Source organism: Ostrea edulis, chromosome 4, assembly GCF_947568905.1.
Source record: "Ostrea edulis chromosome 4, xbOstEdul1.1, whole genome shotgun sequence".
In the NCBI taxonomy this organism is placed as follows: domain Eukaryota; kingdom Metazoa; phylum Mollusca; class Bivalvia; order Ostreida; family Ostreidae; genus Ostrea; species Ostrea edulis.
In genome coordinates, this window is record NC_079167.1 from 7213174 (window position 1) to 7233373 (window position 20200).

General features: G+C 33.4%; 1 protein-coding gene across 1 annotated transcript; it reads right to left on the reverse strand.

Moving 5' to 3' along the window:
• Positions 1–1894: 1894 nt before the first annotated feature.
• On the reverse strand, positions 1895–20186 carry LOC125670970 (transmembrane protein 68-like). Its single transcript, XM_048906433.2, has 9 exons — positions 20047–20186; positions 15489–15767; positions 12977–13144; positions 11104–11202; positions 10615–10709; positions 9406–9469; positions 8342–8417; positions 8143–8206; positions 1895–5006 (listed from the first exon to the last, which is right to left on the reverse strand). The coding sequence occupies exons 1-9, from the start codon at positions 20078–20080 to the stop codon at positions 4920–4922; spliced, it is 966 nt and encodes a 321-aa protein (XP_048762390.2). The 5' UTR covers positions 20081–20186; the 3' UTR covers positions 1895–4919.
• Between the last annotated feature and the right edge of the window lie 14 nt (positions 20187–20200).

The following is a 20200-nucleotide window of genomic DNA, read 5'->3' on the forward strand; positions in this document are numbered from 1 at the left end:
AAATGTTCCACTCTTGCGTTTTAATCGTCCGATAGTATGCGTCAGAGAATCAGAGTCATGTACAATTCTAAAGTGTCTAAATCAGAAAATTGAATCTTCAAGAGGCTACATGGTCAAGACTGTCTAGACCCCCCCCCCCCCCCCCCCCCCCCCCCAGACAAAGCTCTCTCCCAGGCAAAAACCTATGATCAATAAATAGGTGAAGATAACGAACAAGAAGATAATGTGATCAATCCCATAACTCTTATAAGGAATACAGCATTATGAGATGGGAAAACACGGACCCCTGGATATACTAGAGGTGGGATCAGGTGTCTAGGAGGAGTAAGCATCCCCTGTTGACAGGTCACATCCAAAATGGGGGTTAAACTATCAATAGTTACGTAATTCTTAGAATTCCCTTTTGGTTAGAAAGTTGTTAATATTCAATTTTAATAATGTCACCAATCTTTAGACTCTTAAAACAATTCATTTTAAGAGTTTAGAGATGACATTGGCACAATACAAGCCCACTATTTGTGAGGGAGGTAGTTGGAACATTGACAGGTTGGTATTTGCTTTAAGCTTTACAAATATGAATCGAAGGGGAAAGTTTGTTCATTTTTTTCCTTCAAAATACATATTGCATGGCACGTCGTTTTCATAAAAATGAGAAACATCGTTAAATACATTTGTTGAATTAGGTTTATCAGGCGTAAACTACAGCTTACAGAACATAATTAACGATTTGTAAAATATAGTTTATAAACCTAGGGCGAATGTGTTTATCAAATATTTTTTACGTTTTGCTTTGTAGTTTCAAACTGGTTTTAAAACCAAACTTGGGGCAAAAAAACAAATGTTAAATCTTAAGGTTGTTCCATCCTCATGTGACTTATGATTATTAATGGTTAAAAGTGGAAAAACTTTATTAATTTCCACTAAATATAGTTTAATTTAATTAATAACCAAAGAAAATGTATATGTTGCCACCTTTTTAAAGATGTCAGACATACAAAAACAGAAGTATACATCAACATCAGAAAATCCACATTTTCGTTAAACAGAATAAAAAAAAAATATAAAAACTTGTTGCAATGACAAAATTTAAGTATCAACAGTTTTGCTAATTTATAAATATGTATAGATTAATCGTGGATATTAGGGAAACCAATGTATAATAGACATCCATTTGAGGAAGTTCCAGCATAGAAGTAATTGCCCTTGACAACATTTTTTAAATTATGAATAATTGATTATCTATGGAAAATATAAACTTTTTCAGTATTGATAGTTTAACCGATTTTTTATTATATCCAGTGAATAAAATTCCTCAGGAAGATATATTTCTATCATGTGCAAAGTTTAATTTATTAAGATTTTTGCAAAAACCTATGACATCACATGAGGATCGATCAACCTTAAGATGACATCGGAAAGATTTGCTGCATAATGCATTCTTTGACAGTGCTGACGATGGTAGTGAAAAAGCAGCGATCGAAGTATATTACATGTATATTAATTGATTAATTCAACACTCGCATGAGCTGTCGCACGTATTACAGAACATTTTAAAATCCCTCGTACCAACGACTTTCAACAAGATTCTGAATGTATAAATCTTTTGCATATGATGACTAACATCCCAGAGGACACATGTGCAATATACTGTACATAGCCATATCCCAATAAAAACCATCCCAAGAATTATATCAATCGGAAGTCATCATTCAGTAAATTTGTAAGCTGCGATTCAAAGATACACCTATTAGAGGTCAACTGTGGCTGGCCATATAAACTACAATTTTAATACACTTAATCAACATAATAGTTTAACAAATGCGAAACTATGCTTCTCTCGTTTTTGTGAAATCGGCATACCATATTGCTACTGTGGAGTGAATGAACACGAAAATACCCCATAAACAGAGATTTATTAACAATAAAGAAAAAGTATACTACTTTGTTCTATGCAACAAAATCGAGTTTGTACTTCATAAATCAATGAATAAAGAATAAACAACATACTTCCTCCTTCTATCTAAAAGAGGAATGGTGCACCATGTATTGAAATAGTGATTTATAATCACATTGAGCATGACCAACATATGGTAACATAATAGTATTAACAATCAGTGTAATGAAAGACATCCTTCTAAACCACAGACCCCCCCCCCCTCCAAAAAAAACCCCTAACAAACTCTACTATCTGTTGTACTCTTGTTAGGCCCAAAATGTTTTTATACTTTTCAATAACTCATTTCAAATTTAGACCAAATATGTAGGTAAATGTGTTGATTTCTCTTTCATTTATATACAACATTTACCCCAATCCTTCCAGCTTCTTAATTTTCTATGAACTTACATCAATAAATTGTACATCAAGGTTGAGTTTGGTTTATTTCAAAAATATTTTTGAAAGAGTTACGTACCTTGAACTTAGCAATTTTCAGGGTTTTGACTGTTTTCTGACTTTTTTGGCTATCCCTGCAGCTATTGATTTGAAAATTTGTACATGAATTTATATCAATGAGATACAGATCAAGTTTCAGTTTGGGCTTTGCTGATATTTTTTTGTTATTGAAAGAGTTATGGACCATGAACTTAGAAAAATTGATACATTTTCCAGACATTTTTGCTATCCCTACAGCTACTGATTTGAAAATGTATATATGCACTTATATCAATGGCTTACATATCAAGTTTTAGTTTTGTTTACCTTTTTATGAAAGAATTAAAATGGACCTTCAACTTAGTAAATAATGTCACAAATTGGGCCCTTTTCTAATACTTGCCATCACAATGATATCCAGTTAGATTTGTAATCAGAGAAGGCTTATCTTTCAAAGCATATATTCTAGTACCGGATCATCCAATAAAATGGTCTACCAGTCAACAATTAAAGTTGTTTCAACTACATATAAGTCAATATCCAATAGTTGATAATATTGATTAAGAAAGTGAACACAAATTAAACTTCTATAGATATACATGTATAAATTAACAAAGAGGCCTTGATGAAAATTGGGCACATATAATACCAGGTGTAAGATATTGCACATACCATAAGCAATTTTAAAATATACTTCTATAATATACACAATACAAATAGCAAGAAAATGGTCAAAACAATGAAAAAGACTGAATTCCACAAAGGATAGGGGGTACATGGTAATGTTATAAATCTGGATACAATATGGATAACCATATTCATAAGTAACCATTTTGAAATTTTAAAATGCTTTTGAGAGGCTTGTACATAATAAGAAGTTTCACTAGCTTTTAAAGGAACAAATTTCTCAATTATTTTAAAATAATCTGCACCAATGAAATATGAATACAGTGTATAAGCAGTAAATATCTAGATTGTTAACATTACATGTATAGGGATATAAGACTATGGACACCATGGGTAATTTCTGCCTATTATGAAAAATGACCTCTTGACCTCCATTGTTTTTATACCTCATGACACAAACAACCTAGACATTTATTCCTTCATTATAATTAAATATTACATGTCAGAACCTCTAAGTTGATAGAATCCAGGACTATGTTCAAACCAGCTGTATATGTATTTATAATACAATATATTCAAATCAATCAATCATTAAATATTTTTGCAAATAAAACAATACGCAATTTCCGAGTTGCTCAATAGTTCTTTCCCTTTGTGGAACTCTTACGCACAGTGAGACGCAAAACATACTATCGTCCATACGCGGTGGGTACAAATGCTTATCACTTCCTTCATATATTGCCTAAAGGCCGATTATCAGACATCATGCAACCACTCAAACTGCAGGGACACACAATATTAGTAAGTTTATTAGTATCTAATAATAAAATATCTCAAACAAAAATCGATAATCACCATTTTTCTTTGATTAAAATATCACTCGTGCAGAAGAGGAAATAAAAAATAATTTCATATTAATTTAATGGCCTAATTCAATCAAATATTATTCTCCATATGGTCAGTGTAATGGATACCAACGGCTGATATCAACAAAATACACACTTTCATTGCTTTTATCCGCATTTACATAGCTAGTCTATAGTATATGTATACGTCTTGTACCCACCCAAGCGTTCAACAGAACACTGAACGTACCTCTATCACAGAAGAGCTGATATCTCGGAAGTTGCGTATTGCAATATATGAGTTTGTTAAAGTGAATTTTTTTTTGATGACATCAAAGTTTTTTCCTGCTCTCCATAATGTTATGTATCTTATTTTTATTTTTTAAAAATATTCTATACCAAAGTTTAATAGATGCATTTTTTTCTGTAATGACCCACAGGAGACAAATTTACATGAGCTACAACTTCAAAGCATATGTTATTCTACAATGGTTACTTTTGAAAATCATCCACATCATAGAAAGATTTACAGTGTTGTAATCTGTGATCATTTGCAAAAAAATTAAAGTAGAAAATATGTCTACATAGAAAAATCTAGCAAAGTCTATCATTGACCATCGTAACACGATTCAGAAAACGTAAGTGGTATCGTAAGAATGTTATCTGACTATGGATTTAATACAAAAAGTTCAGACAAAAATGTATTAAATAATCATTCATAGTCCAAAATATCTGATGTTTCCCCAGCTTTGCTTATGATTTTGACATTCATAATTCCCCCAGTCTATAACTATCAAAACTGTAAACAAAATGGGGAAAACATCCAATATTTTAGACTAACATGCATTAAACAATGTATAAAAAAACGTTGTGTACCATGAGTTGGTGCTGCCTGCCATAAAATGTACTAAACAGAACAGTTAGACAACTTACTGAATATACATACAACTGTAGCATGTAGAATTGTTCAAATCAAGAAGCAACTTTTACCTCCAACAATAACACAAGCACCTGTAGTCTCTAACACACAACAACAATCCTGAGATCTTCATGAAAGCCTACTATTTCTCCGGAGTCTAGATCAGTCTGTCCATCAGAGCACACAAGATGTTTCCTGGCAGTCTCTGATGTTGCTGAATAAGGGTTCTTATTGAATCCATCACCTTTCAAAATATATCAAATTTCATACATCTCGATTTGTCTATTGGTGTCAACACAACATAGGCAACACAAATTAATCGTTATATCAAACAAATACATACTCATGTCTTCTAACAATAGATATATAAAAGAAGTTTAATGCTAGTACATTGGAAGTGAATAATGACCTTTTTGCACTTAATATACAGGAAAAACTCATCATCTAGAATTGTCAGCTTTTGAAATTGCAAATAAATTACAAACAAGAGGCCCAGGGGCCTTATAGGTCACCTGAGTATCATGTAACAACCTTCCAATGTTTGAATTAAGTTTGTGTTTAAATATAAGAATTTTACTTTTGGATGGAAGAAACATTGAATAGCTATGTGGTCAGCCCCGCCTTTGCATCAGAACCCCTGACCCAGGGGCCATAAATTTCAGTTTTGAAAGAAGCATCCTTGATCATCATTATCATACTATTAGTTTGTCTACTTAATACCCAGCAGCAGAGGAGAAGATTTTCAAAGAAATAAAATGCATTTTCACTATATGATCAATAGGGCCCCACCCTAATACCAGAACCCCTGACCCAGGGGCCATGAATTTCACAATTTTGAAAGAGGCATCCTTGCTCATCATAACCATGCTATTGGTTTGTCTACTTAATACCCAAGGACAGAGAAGAAGATTTTCAAAGAAATAATGCATTTTCACTATATGACTTATAGAGCCCCACCCTAGCACCAGAACCCCTGATCCAGGGGCCATGAATTTCACAATTTTTAACAAGAGGTACTGTGAGCAATGCTCACTAAGAATACCCCCCGCTTACCCCAATCTCCCAAAGGGTGTTGGTAATAGGTATAAACTACCTCTTTTCTTAGTGTTGCTACTTCGATGTCCAGTGCGCATGACCTTTGACCCCAAAATCGATAGGGAACATCTTCATCCCATGGGTAGTCCATATGTATGATATGGTGATTGTAGGTGGAAAGGATAACGCTTTAGAGCCCGGAAACCATATTGCTACTTCAATGTCCAGTGCGCGTGACCTTTGACCTTTTGACCCCAAAAATCGATAGGGATCATCTTCATCCCATGGGTAGTCCATATATATGATATGGTGACTGTAGGTGGAAAGGATAACACTTTAGAGCCCGGAAACCATATTGCTACTTCAATGTCCAGTGCGCTTGACCTTTGACCTTTTGACCCCAAAATCGATAGGGAACATCTTCATTCCATGGGTAGTCCATATATATGATATGGTGACGGTAGATGGAAAGGATAATGCTTTAGAGCCCGGAAACCATTGCGTCTACAGATGGACGGACGGACGGACAGACGGACAACCCGATTCCAGTATACCCCCCCACAACTTGTTGCAGGGGGTATAAAGAGGCATCCTTGCTCATCATTACCATGCTATTAGTTTGTCTACTTAATACCCAGAGACAGAGAAGAAGATTTTCAAAGAATTTCTACATTTTCACTATATGACCAATAGAGCCCCATCCTAACACAAGAACCCCTGCCCCAGGGGCCATGAATTTCACAATTTTGGTAGAGGGCTCAACGCTCATTATAATTATGCCCACAGTTTGGTTTCTTGATGTCCAGGAGTAAAGAAGAAGATTTTTTAAAATTACACTCATTTTGATGGTTTTTGCCCCACCCCTCAGGCCCCAGGGGGGCAGGGACCACGAATTTCACAATTTTTGTTCCCCTCCACCCACAGATGCTATATGCCAAAATTGGTTGAAATTGGTTCAGGGGTTTCAGAGAAGAAGCTGAAAATGTTCAAATGTTAACGCACGACGAACGACGACGGACAAAAACAGATAGCAATAGGTCACCTGAATGAATTCAGGTGACCTAAAAAGTTACAAAGTCTCGCCTTAAAATTAAAAATGAACTTTGAAAAAATGGGGGTTATAGATCAAATTTTTTAATTATTGCCCAAAACACTACATTTTCACACAATTTCCGGTAAATTGATAAAGATGCTTTAAGAATCGGTGTTGTATTTGGAAAAAATATATTAACCAAATTATCAAATTTACAACATTTAAATTAGTTCCAAGTCTTTACTACTTATATCATGAATTACAAAATTGAAATACATGTACATGTCTAAACAATCTTTCCACTACAAAATATAGTCCTTTTCAAAATTTGAATCGACATGAATTTTTTCAGCTGAATAAGTTCAAGTAATAAACATATAATATGTTTGGACCAATAAAACAAGTACAGTACTGAACCTTTATCAACACAGTTATAGCATCCAGTGCAGCTTGTGCTCAAAAACTACGGAGCTAACTTCCTTAAAGTGAAGCTATTGAATTAAAATGCATGCAACATTTAATATGTACATTGTAGCTCTCTCTCATTATTTCGATATTATTCAGCACAATAAAATTCTGTCTATTATAGTTAAAGCATAGACTGTAATTCATTCTAATTAAAATTAGATGTTAGATCCGCTCACATACTCGCTACACAAACTTAGCGAGTATGTGAGCGGATCTAACATCTAATTTTAATTAGCTTCACTGTAATTCTTTTGGTGATTTTTTTTAATATTCAACAAACATCTCAAGTAATACGGAAGTTCCGAGTTCCCCAAGAGTTATTTCCCTTTAATGAACTCTTCCGTAAATTATGACGTAAAATATGATGACGGTGGGTACATTTGTTAATTACTATTGTTGCATTATTTCTTAAAAGATGATATCCAGTGTTTCTGAGACCATCCTATCTCAGGGGAAAGGCAACTTTAGTGAGTTTATGAGTATTGGATAACAAAATGGCTCAAACAAATACTGTTAATTGCCATCTTTCTTTGATAAAAGCGTCACTCATGTAGAAGAGGAAACGAATAATGATTTAATAGCCACTTTGATGATCTTATTCAAACAGATTATGCTTGATATGGCCAGAATATACATACCAGTGATTGATATAAACAAAAGTTACGCTTTTATTACATTAATTGTACGTAATCGTTATGTACAATGCCAGTCTACGATATAATGTATACATTGTGTACCCACCATACGTCATAAAATGCGAAAGAGTTCGACAAAGGGAAATAATTTTTGTGTAACTCGGAACTTGCGTATTCCATTGGTTTGATTTACTGTAAAAACATCATACCTCATTAGCCAGTAAATCGGGAGTTTGACCTTCTTTTGGATAAATGGGATCACCAATAAACATTCTGTAAGTTAAAAGACTCAAATAATCAAAGTACCATGAGGCATGAAGTTTGGCTGAAAAGTTAACAGGAATTTTCATTACTTAAGAACCATATTCTCAAGCAAAATAATACATTTGAATCTAATTACATACTTACTTGAATTTAACTGGAAAGAATCCATAAATTGGTACAATGGGAAGGCGTGTCTTTTCATAAATTCTTCTGAGGCAAGCTAGATTTTGGAAAGCAATGAATTACATATGAATAACACAATATTCAATGTGAGCAATATGATTAAAGAAATATGCTGCAGTTGTAATAAAGTTATGAATAATCCCTTCTCTATGAATATCATATAATTAACAAAATTAAACTTTCTGAAAAAGTAATTTCCTTAAAAAATCATATTTCCTTCAACAATACAAGATACAGAATTGTTCAGACCATGTAAAATAGCAATATAAATGTATCTCTTGAGGAATTAATGTTGTCACAATTTGTGTACATATTCATTTATTTTGTCCATAATTGTGCACCATAACTTGTATTGGGGAGTAACTATATTTAGGCTAGAGCGAGGTCACATGTTTTGTTAAACCAGTTCTATAGTAGAGCGTCAGTTTCAGCACAAGTAGTCAAAAAGCATGTCCTTCATAAAGTGAGCACTGAAGTTATGTCTGTGTGGACCTGTGTGGTCATATAAGTGACCTGTGTGGTCATAGAACTATCCTGTGTGGTCACAGAACTGCCCTGTGTGGTAGTACCATTCTGGGTGGTGGTGTTGCCATTTTTTTCTGTGTGAAATCGACCTCTGATGTGTACTCATTGAGGCGATTCACGTAATCCATGTACTGGTTCTGTCTACTTGTACTACATGCGAGTGTTCCTGTACTACTAGTTCTACATGTACCAGCCTGTCATACCTGGATGTGGCATAGTGAGAAATCTCTGTAATACACATTACATCTACAAGATCCCAAGTGGCAACATTAACAACATGTGCAAGTATCCTTTACCATATGTGTGCATTGTATCGTGAACCAGTGAACGTTCTACCTATGCTGGTCGGGTTTATATGAAGTAGACTGTGAGTACATTGTTTTGTTGTTATACATTATGTATTTTGAGTGTTGTGTGTTAGTGAGCCTGTAGAGTGTGAATGTTTTGTTTGTGTAAAGTCATTTTACTTTCTAGTTTTGTCTGCAACAAAAATAACTTACACCTGGTAATCTTAGGTGTTCTAAAGGCTTCTCTCACATTCTGAGTAAATACTGGAATAATTGGCTGTAAAATGAAAAACAAAAACAGTTTGATGTCATTTGCTAACTGTCATTGATTTAAACAAAAGGTCCCTAGACAACAACTGCTTGACCTTGCTGAAAAATGCTAGTAAATTTTTTCAATGTGCTTTCCCATGCTCATTATTGTCACTTGCCATCTCCTAATATTGGCCTTAATTAATTAAAATAAGAGGCCATGACGATTTAATGAAAATGTTGCATAAATTAGGAATTTAAGTAATTCCACCCCTCTAGAATTATAGGTTCAATCTTATATTTGATTGTTGATTCTTCAAATAATATAACTTTAATAGTAACAAATAAAAATGATAAAATAAGTATGTTACGGTATTAATAAAACTTTTATCAATCAGCATACATATACCTGTTATCAACGTCAGAAAATTGCAATTTTCCTTAAACAGCATTATAAAAATTTCACAAAAACTGGTTAAAACGATATAATAGTATTCATAACAATTTCATGAAACTGTTTCCATAAAAAATATACAAAATGTTTGTGAAAAATAAAGGAAATCTATTGCATAATGGACTTGATAAACAATTTAATGAAAACAGAGTTATTGCCCTTGGATTCAATATTTAGAAACATATAATTGATTATTCATATATCACTTAGACTTTTGAAATATTTTATGAGGAACAAGATTTTTTACAATAACCAATGAAAAAGACTACAACAAAATTTATGTTCCTGTCATGCATAAATCTTATGAAATCACTGACTTTGCGAAATCTTATGACGTCACAGGAGGGTGGAACTACGTTAAACCTACACTGTATTGTGAATCTTGTTGAGCAAATCATAATCTAAATCTACACTATGTAATCTATCTTTTGCATTAATTAGAGATATAAATCAATTTAATACATCTTTTTCTAAGTCATTTCTGACCAAAAGGTTCGAATGAAGATTTTAGCACCTTACATTTCTCACCTCTATACTGGCCTACATTTGAGTAGCATTAATTCCAATTGTCAAAGGATGCTATGGGTATTTTCAAAGTTTGATTGATTCAGTTGACTGATTTTAGAGAAGAATTCACAGAAAATATTAAAAGTTGTACTAGTACTGACAGACAAGGCTAATTTCCGGGAGATTCCTGTATAATGAGAAGTAGATCTCACCACATTTGCTTGTAAAGCAGTTCTGGCAAATCCATGACGTTTGCCCCACATTACTGGGTAATTTTCATCCCCAAACAGAGCCTCTCTCACTCCACCTACAAAAATGACCATAATATAACTCTGTTTCTTATCACTTTAAACCATGAACTTTAATATATAAAACAAAAAGCAGTGGTGGATCCAAAAAATTTGAACCTTTTCCGCCCCAAAGGGAAGGGCGTGTGTGTGTGTGTGTGTGTGTGTGTGTGTGTGTGTGTGTGTGTGTGTGTTGAAGACCTCAAAATGGAAATAAAATGACATTTTTCAAATAAATATTCAACAAAAAAAGGGGGAAGGGCTGCAACCTTCCAATAACACCCCTCTAGATTTACCACTGAGTTTTAGAAACAAAGTGAATAGATATTTCTTTCCTGCATCATTAAATCGTTTATGAAACTATTTGTTGCTTTTCTTGCCAGTGTATCAAGACATAATCCCCATACACCTTACCTGGTGCTATAGCTAATAAATGTCCACCCTTCAAAACACTAACACAGCTCTGTACTGTACCAGGGGTGACCCTGAAAACCTCTAGAAATCTTCTCAATCCTGCAAATAACATACAAATTAGAATGAATGTCCCCCATTTAAAATATACAGTGTTTTTGCATTTGATGGTGTACAACCTCAAATGCAGAGAAATTTTGTATGGTATGAAAATTTCAAACAACAAAGGAGGTTATCTGCTGTTAAATGCTTCACAATATGAGATCAAGTGCTCAATGAATTTTTCAGCAGATAAACTGCTTTGACATTTGTAATAGAATAACGTAACATCATATATTTTTTTTATATTTACAATAACCATAATAGATTAGTCTCTTGAAAAAGGACAAACATGTTTAAAAGGGTGTTAGTTTTAACAAATTAGCATGTAGTTCAAATATCTGTGTTAGATGGCAGAACTGACCAAACAACAGATCCTTAAAGAGGTAGTAAAGCTCATTTTGGTAAAAGTTTTTCTCTCACCCCAAATCATCTTATTCCTTTCTAATATTATAACAAGAGTACTGCAAATGGTACATCATACGCATGTTGGACAGTGATGATAAAATTTCAGTACAATATCTGTATCCATAATGAATAAGAGTACTGCAAATGGTACAATATATGCCTGTCAGACAGTGAAATCCAACCTGGAATCATATCATGCACTTTGATTTGATAAAACACACATTCTGAATAGACAAGATGTGTATGTGAAACAAAAATGCCCCCGATAATGGCCAATTCCAAAAGTGGCCAAGTCACAAGGACAAATATCTCGGTACCAGTAGAAAGATCTTATCACAAGAAATGCTCATGTGCAAGATGAAAGCTCTAATATTAGTCGTTGAAAAAATAGCGAGGATGATAGTAACGGAAATGAATGGTGATAGTAACATAAAACTTTCGTTACTATCATCCTCGCTGTTTTTTCAACGACGAATTTTCTGTTCATATGAGCCGTATAAAAGATAAAATAACACCTGATCGTAATTGTTGCTAGTGTATGATATTTCTTACCTACATATCATTCGCAAATAAACAATACAAATAGATATAATAAGTAAACGTGGTCTTTCCGGAATTTCCTTCCGCCATCTTGGGATGATAGTAATGATCGTTACTATTATCAGTTTAATACTAGTGATAAAAGCAATATATGTTATAGATATATCATCCTAAAACCATTTGTAACCTTGTATTTGAATTAGTGACCCTGACTTTCAGTCTTTTGAGTAGAAAACAATAGGGGTTGTTATTTAGTCACTCAGACTCTCCATATGAAGTTTATGTGCAATATAGCTCAAATGGTGTTTAAGAAGTCCTCTGAAAACCATGTCTTACCATATAGGTGACCTAAGGAGTTGGCTTAAACAATAGGGGTTATCCATTAGTCATACAGACTCTTTATGTAAAGCTTCATCGTTAAAGCTCTAACGATATTGGCATATTGCTAAAACTTTATAACACCATTGGTATATTGCTAAAACTCGAATACCTTTGGTATATTGCTAAAACTTGAATGTCTGTTACTAATGCCAGTGGTATATCGCTAAAACTTTCATGCCAATGGTTTATCTTTTGGACAATATTACAGATAGTACAGGATTGATCAATCTGATTAAAATACAGATCTCTCAAATAGCGCACAGCTCTCTGCGCTGTGCGTTATTTGAGAGATCTGTATTTTAATCAGATTGAGGATTGATGCACTCTAATCAATACCTCCTGCTTTTACTTATAAAAGTGAAAGACAAAAAAATAATGCATGAACAATGAAGAACATGTTGATTATAACTAGATATGAAAATAATTTTAACCAACAAGCATTATTTACCTGGTATGTGAAACAGAAAATTATCCCCAACAGCTCTGATGTGTCTTTTCTTTTCCAGCAGACATCTTGCAGCAAGATAGTAGAAATCCACAGGAATAGTTCCATGATAGTACACAATTAAGGCTGGACCTCTGTCAGGGATTTTTTGCAAATTTTCTATCTCAAAACCTAAAAATTCATATATATGACAAAAATTTATGTTGTTCTCCATTCCACCAGGAATAATTATTAGAAACTTGATTTGTTTAGAGTGCTCTGTTTTGTGATCAGATGTCACATGAAAGCCTTGGACTATTGTTGAATGCTACTCTTCATAATTTAGTTAGTTGCAATAGCCAAATGAAACATATTAAAGCTTAAAAAATATTAAGATAATATTTCATTTCCCCCCTTAAAGTAATTCCCCATACCACATCTTGATCTTGAAAAACCTACAGATTTCTATCAAAGTTTGCATGTATTTTGTCAAGGATGTATATTGACCAAATTCCCGAAGAAAAATATGTTTAGCGGCCTTTCCCAGAGTACAGCCACTTCTAAAAATAGAATACATCATTTTAAAACAAGCAGTGTTGATATAAATGTACATACATTTTAAGGCACTGTCTCTATTTAAACGATAGAAATATGTTTCTTTCATATGAATTGAAGAAAATGTATTGCATTTGACTTTTTTCAATAATTTTTCATCTACTGAACCATGCTCTTGGTTTTGAGGTGATGAAAATGCACATATAGTAGTTAAATTTTGACTAATCATAGCCTACCATATCTGGGAAATTCTGTTTTCAAAAACCTTCAGATTTTTTAAACATTTCAATATGGTTTACCTTTACACTCCAGCAATCATTTGACATAAGAAGTAGATAGGGTATCGGATAATTTGAGAGCCTAATGATCCCCTCTAGGTTAAAAACCTTGAAAAAACGCATATTGGAAAATGGTGTCTAAAATTCTTATCTCTGCAAACATGTTTCATTCATCATTTACATTACTAAATTACCATTTCAAGAAATATTACAGGGTGGTTTTTGAAAAACAGTTTAAAACATTAAAACTTCAAATAATTAAAAACCACTTTCATTGACTGTCGTAAGCTTTTGGGATCAGGCTTGAAGTTAGAAAAATCCCAACTTTACTATGGAGCTTAGCCTATGTCACATGAACACTGACATGACGTCACAATAGATGAAAAAATAAAAATTATGTCGTCAGATCAGAATGATTTTTACATTTTTAACGCTCATTCAGAGAATGCTAACCTATGCTCAAGTTACAAATTTGGGAAATTCGAATATTCTAAAATACCCCAATTCTGCATTCCTCGCCCCCCTTGGTAATTTTTAGTTCCTGGTAATTGTTAACAATACAACACATCCATGCGATGTGAGTGTTAACGGGACATGTAGTACTGCGTACATTCCGAGACATTTTATTCAAAATATCAGTGGTCATGTCCGGCCAGAAAAGTGTTTTAGATAAAAGAAAAATACATTACAACGCCCATGATCCATACCGTACGTACAATAACAAAAACGTACAACACCTAGGACTAGAGATAGGGCCTGAATATGTGACATGAACACCCTGAAATCATTAGACACAACAGAGATATGCACATACATGTATATGCACATTTATGATGGATTCGGAGGGCCTCGAAAGCGATTTTTGTCGTGTAAATAAATATAAAAATTTTGCAAGGGGGGGGGGGGGGGTTTACAATGTCATATAGCTTTAGATTATGCATATATTCTATTTAGATCAAGACGACATTTTTTCAGGTTTAAATAAATCATAAGGAAAACAACAAAAATATGTGACTGTCAGTAGGCCTACATGAAGCACACAAAAATTAGCATTTTGTTGTATATAGGGGATTCGATATTTTTACCAATCATTAATGATCAGAAATCACACAAAAGAAATGGCCTACAATAAATACATTGAAAGTTGGCAACACGATTTAACATCATAATCTGTAATATTTGCAGAAATCTCACGGGAATTTCTAAACGACTGTGTCATAACGCAATGTGTATGCAGAGTTTACGATTTCGCGATGTATACAACTATAAGCACTTTCTCTCCCGAGCGTTGTTTTGTATAGAACCGGCTTGTTTGTATTATTGCGATTCGTTTGTTGTTGTTTGTTTTTTTTTTATTCTAAATTTTTGTTGTTTGCTTTCAAACAAAATCAGTCCTAACACGGTCTACAAAATTTACCAAAATGCCATCGGGTTTGTTGCATGAATGTGTCATAACGTTCGTGACTCATAAATAACGTTTCTAACGTTATTTGACGTGGTATGGGGAATTACCTTAATATAGCTTGTAACTTTACAATTTCACTAAATTATTCCAAATTGATATTTTGTTGGGTTTGCATTCAAAACAACTTTGATGAGTTATTAATAAAGTTTGTCTTGACAAACACAGGTTGAAAGATTTTACACTAGCTGACAAAATACCCTTGTTTCAACATAATTTCATGAATGTGAAAAAATCTAACCATGCCAAATTCTTCCCTGCGCATCCCACCCTGCTGCTATGGCTGTTCTTGCACCGTCCCATACATCATGGCTATAAGCTTCTCTGAAGTTGTGTCGGTAGTTGTATATATAAAGAAAGAATGCTGAGCAATACAGGAACAGCAAAATGAATATTGGAAGTAAAAACGATATAATGATAGGATATATGACCCACAGCACCCAGCGCCAGTATTCAATGTCAAGGTCACTCAGTGTCTCCTGCAAACTCTCCCAGTAACCAAGACAATATTTCCAGGTCCCTGGAAAACAAGATTGTACAGATATGCCAGTTCCTATCCATCATAATTAATCAAATTGTCATAAATGTATCTCTTAGCAATGATAATATTTTAACGTCTTTAAATGTCACATTTCTTCTTAAGGTGGCTCATTACACTAAAATTTTATTTAATGGCTCATTTAAAGAGCCTCACATGAAGCTCGATTTCACCATTGAAAAAAGTAATACAAGCTCTCATATTATTTTATATGATTTTTTTGTGATTTTTTCCAGAATGATAAAAAGGGAGTACGTGTTTTGTTTACAAATAAGAGATTCTAGAGTCCAAATTTCGCTGTGATTTGGTGCATTATACGAATATTCAATAGAACATTCCTAGGAGACCCCCCAAAAATACCATAGGGTTTCTTCACGGATCACTGAACGTGGGAGGAGCTCATCTATGGTCATTGTTAGAGAAGGGTGTTTGTTTATTTGATTTACATAGGACATGTCTCAGGGCCGTCTGCAGAGTTTCTGTGGTCATAGTGATTGTATTCCCAACGGTAGCGGACACACAGTCTACACCCAACCCCCTCTTTCTCCGACTCTTACTCTCAGTCATTGACTCAATGAATAATTTCTTTTATAAATATAAAGGTACAGTATCATAAATTGATAATATAAATTATTTTATTACAATAAATTACAAATTTCAGAAATGTGCAAATTATTGTTTGATTTCCGATTTTGTAATTTATAATACATGTATATAGCAGTGATTGGGAAGGCCAAAATGGCCTATGGGACTATGGCCCCATGGTTCAAGTTTTCAAAGGGCCATTTTCAGATTTAATGGGCCATCAACATATTTTGAATGACCATTTTCAATGAATAGCAAATGTGCAGTGGAATATTATTATTTTAATTGAAACTCTGAACCATGACCACGATCTTTTCCACCGCTCTTGAAAATGTTTCTACTTTGTTTCAATGTCCCCTTCTCAACGGTATCATTGCTTTTCTTGGCATTGGTATTTGAAGACGGTCTATCGTTGTTGTTTTTTTTCTTTACTTTCTGTCGATTCTACATCTGTCTTTGGACTTTCCAAAGCTTAAACGCTAAAGTATAAGCATGAGAAGAGGTGATGAGATGTGATGTAAGAGGAAACAGTTTATTAAGGTCTTCCGTAACAACGGAAGACCTTCTACTGATTGTGCTGGTTAAGATTATTCTTATTATTCTTTTTTTTTCTTCTTTTTCCTAGACGCTAACTTTGAAGCTTCATATCTCGCTCATTTTTGCATGGATTTTGCTCAAATTTTCAGGGTTTATAAACTTTACAGAACGATTTTAAAATCATGTACTACATTTCAGAAATTCCCTTCTGTTCACGAGTTCTTCCCCTTTGAATGAAATTTTAGGGGCTTTGGTTTCCAGACAAAGGCTCCGAGACTGTATAAGCTTGAGCAGAAAATGCACTGAAAATGAAAAGTAGGAGCATTGTAGTTGTGCACATTGTTTTTTGTTTTTTGATTACAGCGTTCGAAATGGTGGTTGACAGGGTTAAAAAATTAGGACGCCTAAAGGAGCAAAAAATTACGCATATTTTCCTTTGTATCTTTTAAACTAAAAATATTTTGTTAAGATGTGTAGAACAAAAGTTGTACAAAATGTTAAGAGTTTTCTTTTGATATCCCTAAAAAGGGGCTTGCCCCTTAAATTAGGGATCTGGGGATCTTCAAAGTTTTCGCTTTATAACTCATAAACATTAAATATTTCGATATGGCTTTCGCTGGAAAAGTTGTTCTTTAACATCTTATTGATCTCATAAGTATTGTGTTATATAAGAGTAAAAAGCTTGACCCGCAAACAGGTAACCGTATCATTAGGTAGGTGAAGGGGGAAAAATATGATATAACTTACTTCGGCACGTGCCCCTGGCGTGAAATTCATACGCGACTTCTGTGCGCACTGTATACATAATATACCTACATGTATTTACGCAGATAGATATTAAAGTTTAATAAAATATTCACGATTTGAGAGCAATTTATTTGATTTGTATGTATAAATAATTCAAACTCAATGAATCATTCACTTCAGTCTGAATATTATGCTATCATAATTTTGTTGAATGATAAAATATTGGTAACAGCTATAAACCTTTATTGTATGCCCTGAGTCATAAATTTAAATAGTAATTTTTTCTTCATTATTGGGACTGAAAAGTTAAATGCTGAAAGAATTTAATCCCACAAACACGCGCGCCTCAAAAGACTGATTCGTGGAATGAGATCATACACGCATGTACTTGAGTAATATAAATTTATTAAACACCTAACGATAAAAATTTATAGTACACTTTTAAAGCTTCATTTCAATGATATATATTAAGTTCTCAAACTATTTCATAAGTACATACGAGAAGTCAGAATCGCCAGCGTAGCCAAACTACTTATATCGTTACAGTACTTATCTTCCTGTCACAGTACAGTTGATTATTTTCTTTCTAAAAACTTAACTTGTATTCATCTTTTGTAAAATCACTGGATAAGTATTTCAAATAAATTTTCCTGGGGTGATGTTACGTATAACATATCAAGAGGGAATGAAGGCAATAGTTAGATCCCACACACACATACTCATGTACGGTTCCTGTATTTTCATGTTAACTAGGCTGCATTAGGACCTGACCCAAGCACATATGGTCAAGTTTAAGGTTTTTATGTCATACAGCTCCGACGGAAGACCTCTCGTTGCTTTGCAACGAGCTTGGCTCTAGTTGGTTATCTATTTTGATTTGTATTGCTTCAACCAAAGAGATTCGGTGTATCAGAATACATAGGAATTAAAAAATAAAGTACAAAAAATAAGTAAGTCATACTCAATTTATTCTAGAGAAGAAAAAAACGTAAGTTACAATCGATAATGAATGCGCACTTTGGCGCGTGGATAGATAATTTAATGCGCCAATTTTCACCTGAATGGGACTATGGTGCAGGGTCTTCCCAATCACTGATATAGAAGAGAAAAAATACAATTATATCTATAAAATTGCATTGTTCAGGAGTATTTTTTAAAATTTTGAATTACACAAGAAAATAGCAGTGAGTTGTGGACAGGTCAGTGCTATCAAAACTCAAGTATACAAGGCTTACTCAAGATCTAAAGAATGTCAGTAAGTATTGGCTGTTGTTGTTATCAAAATACCTCTCTGGAGTCCCTCCAGACCACAGACTCTGCAGATGTCACTCCACCTGAGATCTATTGTTAAAAATTTGATTGACAGGCAGCCTAACATTTACCATGATACAGGTAAAATTTGGGTGGGGGTGTTTACTTAAAATTGGGTCTTTAAATAGACATTCTAATTTTCTATGAAAAAAAATATTTATGAAGATTAAAAATGTTATATTTCTTCATATTTATTTTGATCTACAGATGAAATCTTCAAAAAATATGTCAATTAGAAAAAAAGATATTTCAGACAAATATATTTCAGAAAGAAATTGAAATGAAAAGACCAAATTTCAGATATATTGCTTTATCACACGACTTGAATAAAACAAGACAAAAAAGTACCAATCCCGAACAAAATTGATAGAAATTGCTAAAATAATCATATTGTTGCTAATTTCATGCATTTTCATCAAGAAATTAGTTTCCTTTATATTTCATTTATTAATAATTTGAAAACCACATCCGCAAGGGAATTAATGCAGTTTTCTGATTATAATGTTCTCTGCAACTAAGTCTTTTTTATAATTCCCATCGGGCTTGGTTCAAATTTGAAAAATCACAATATTTCTGAATTTTGACCATTTCATTTCAATTGCTTTTTAAAATGTATTTCTCCGATATATCTTGTTTTCCCCAATAAACATATGTTTTTGAAAAATTTATCTGTAGATTTAAAAACTATTAACAAATAACAGATATACTTTTCTATTTTCATAAATATTTTTTATTTAAAAAATCAAAACGTCTATCTGACTCGTTTAGGGTTGTTTTATTAGATTCATATCATGTGCATGCACCAAATCACATTCTAAATCTCTTATTTGCATACCAACCACCTATTTTTATCATTCGGGAAAAAAATTCATATAAAATAATTGAGAGCTTATATCACTCTTTCGATGAGGAAATCATAATCTATAGGAGGTTGTTTTAACGAGCCATAAAATAAAATTTTGGTGTAATGAACTACCATAAATCAATCTGGACCGAATTTCCTCATTAATGATACCGGTATAAAAACGTTCGACAGTCGATAATTTTACGCTTAATTATATGTGTTTCTAACATTTATTACCTTCCAACATTTCATTGCTAGCTGTCAATATCATTTTCACGGCTTTGACTTGTCTATTATGTTTCTTAAACAAGCACTAAGCAACTGCATTCTGTCATCAGAATCTCCACCCGGGTTAATGATTTCCCTCTCGAATTCTTTGTTTAATGACGAG

Coding starts and splice junctions, on each gene's coding strand:
- LOC125670970 (XM_048906433.2), bottom strand. CDS start 20,080: ATGATATTGACAGCTAGCAATGAAATGTTGGAAG. Junction 15,768..20,046: donor TAGCAATGAAATGTTGGAAG/GTAATAAATGTT, acceptor CTTGTTTTCCAG/GGACCTGGAAATATTGTCTT. Junction 13,145..15,488: donor GCAGGGAAGAATTTGGCATG/GTTAGATTTTTT, acceptor ATGAATTTTTAG/GTTTTGAGATAGAAAATTTG.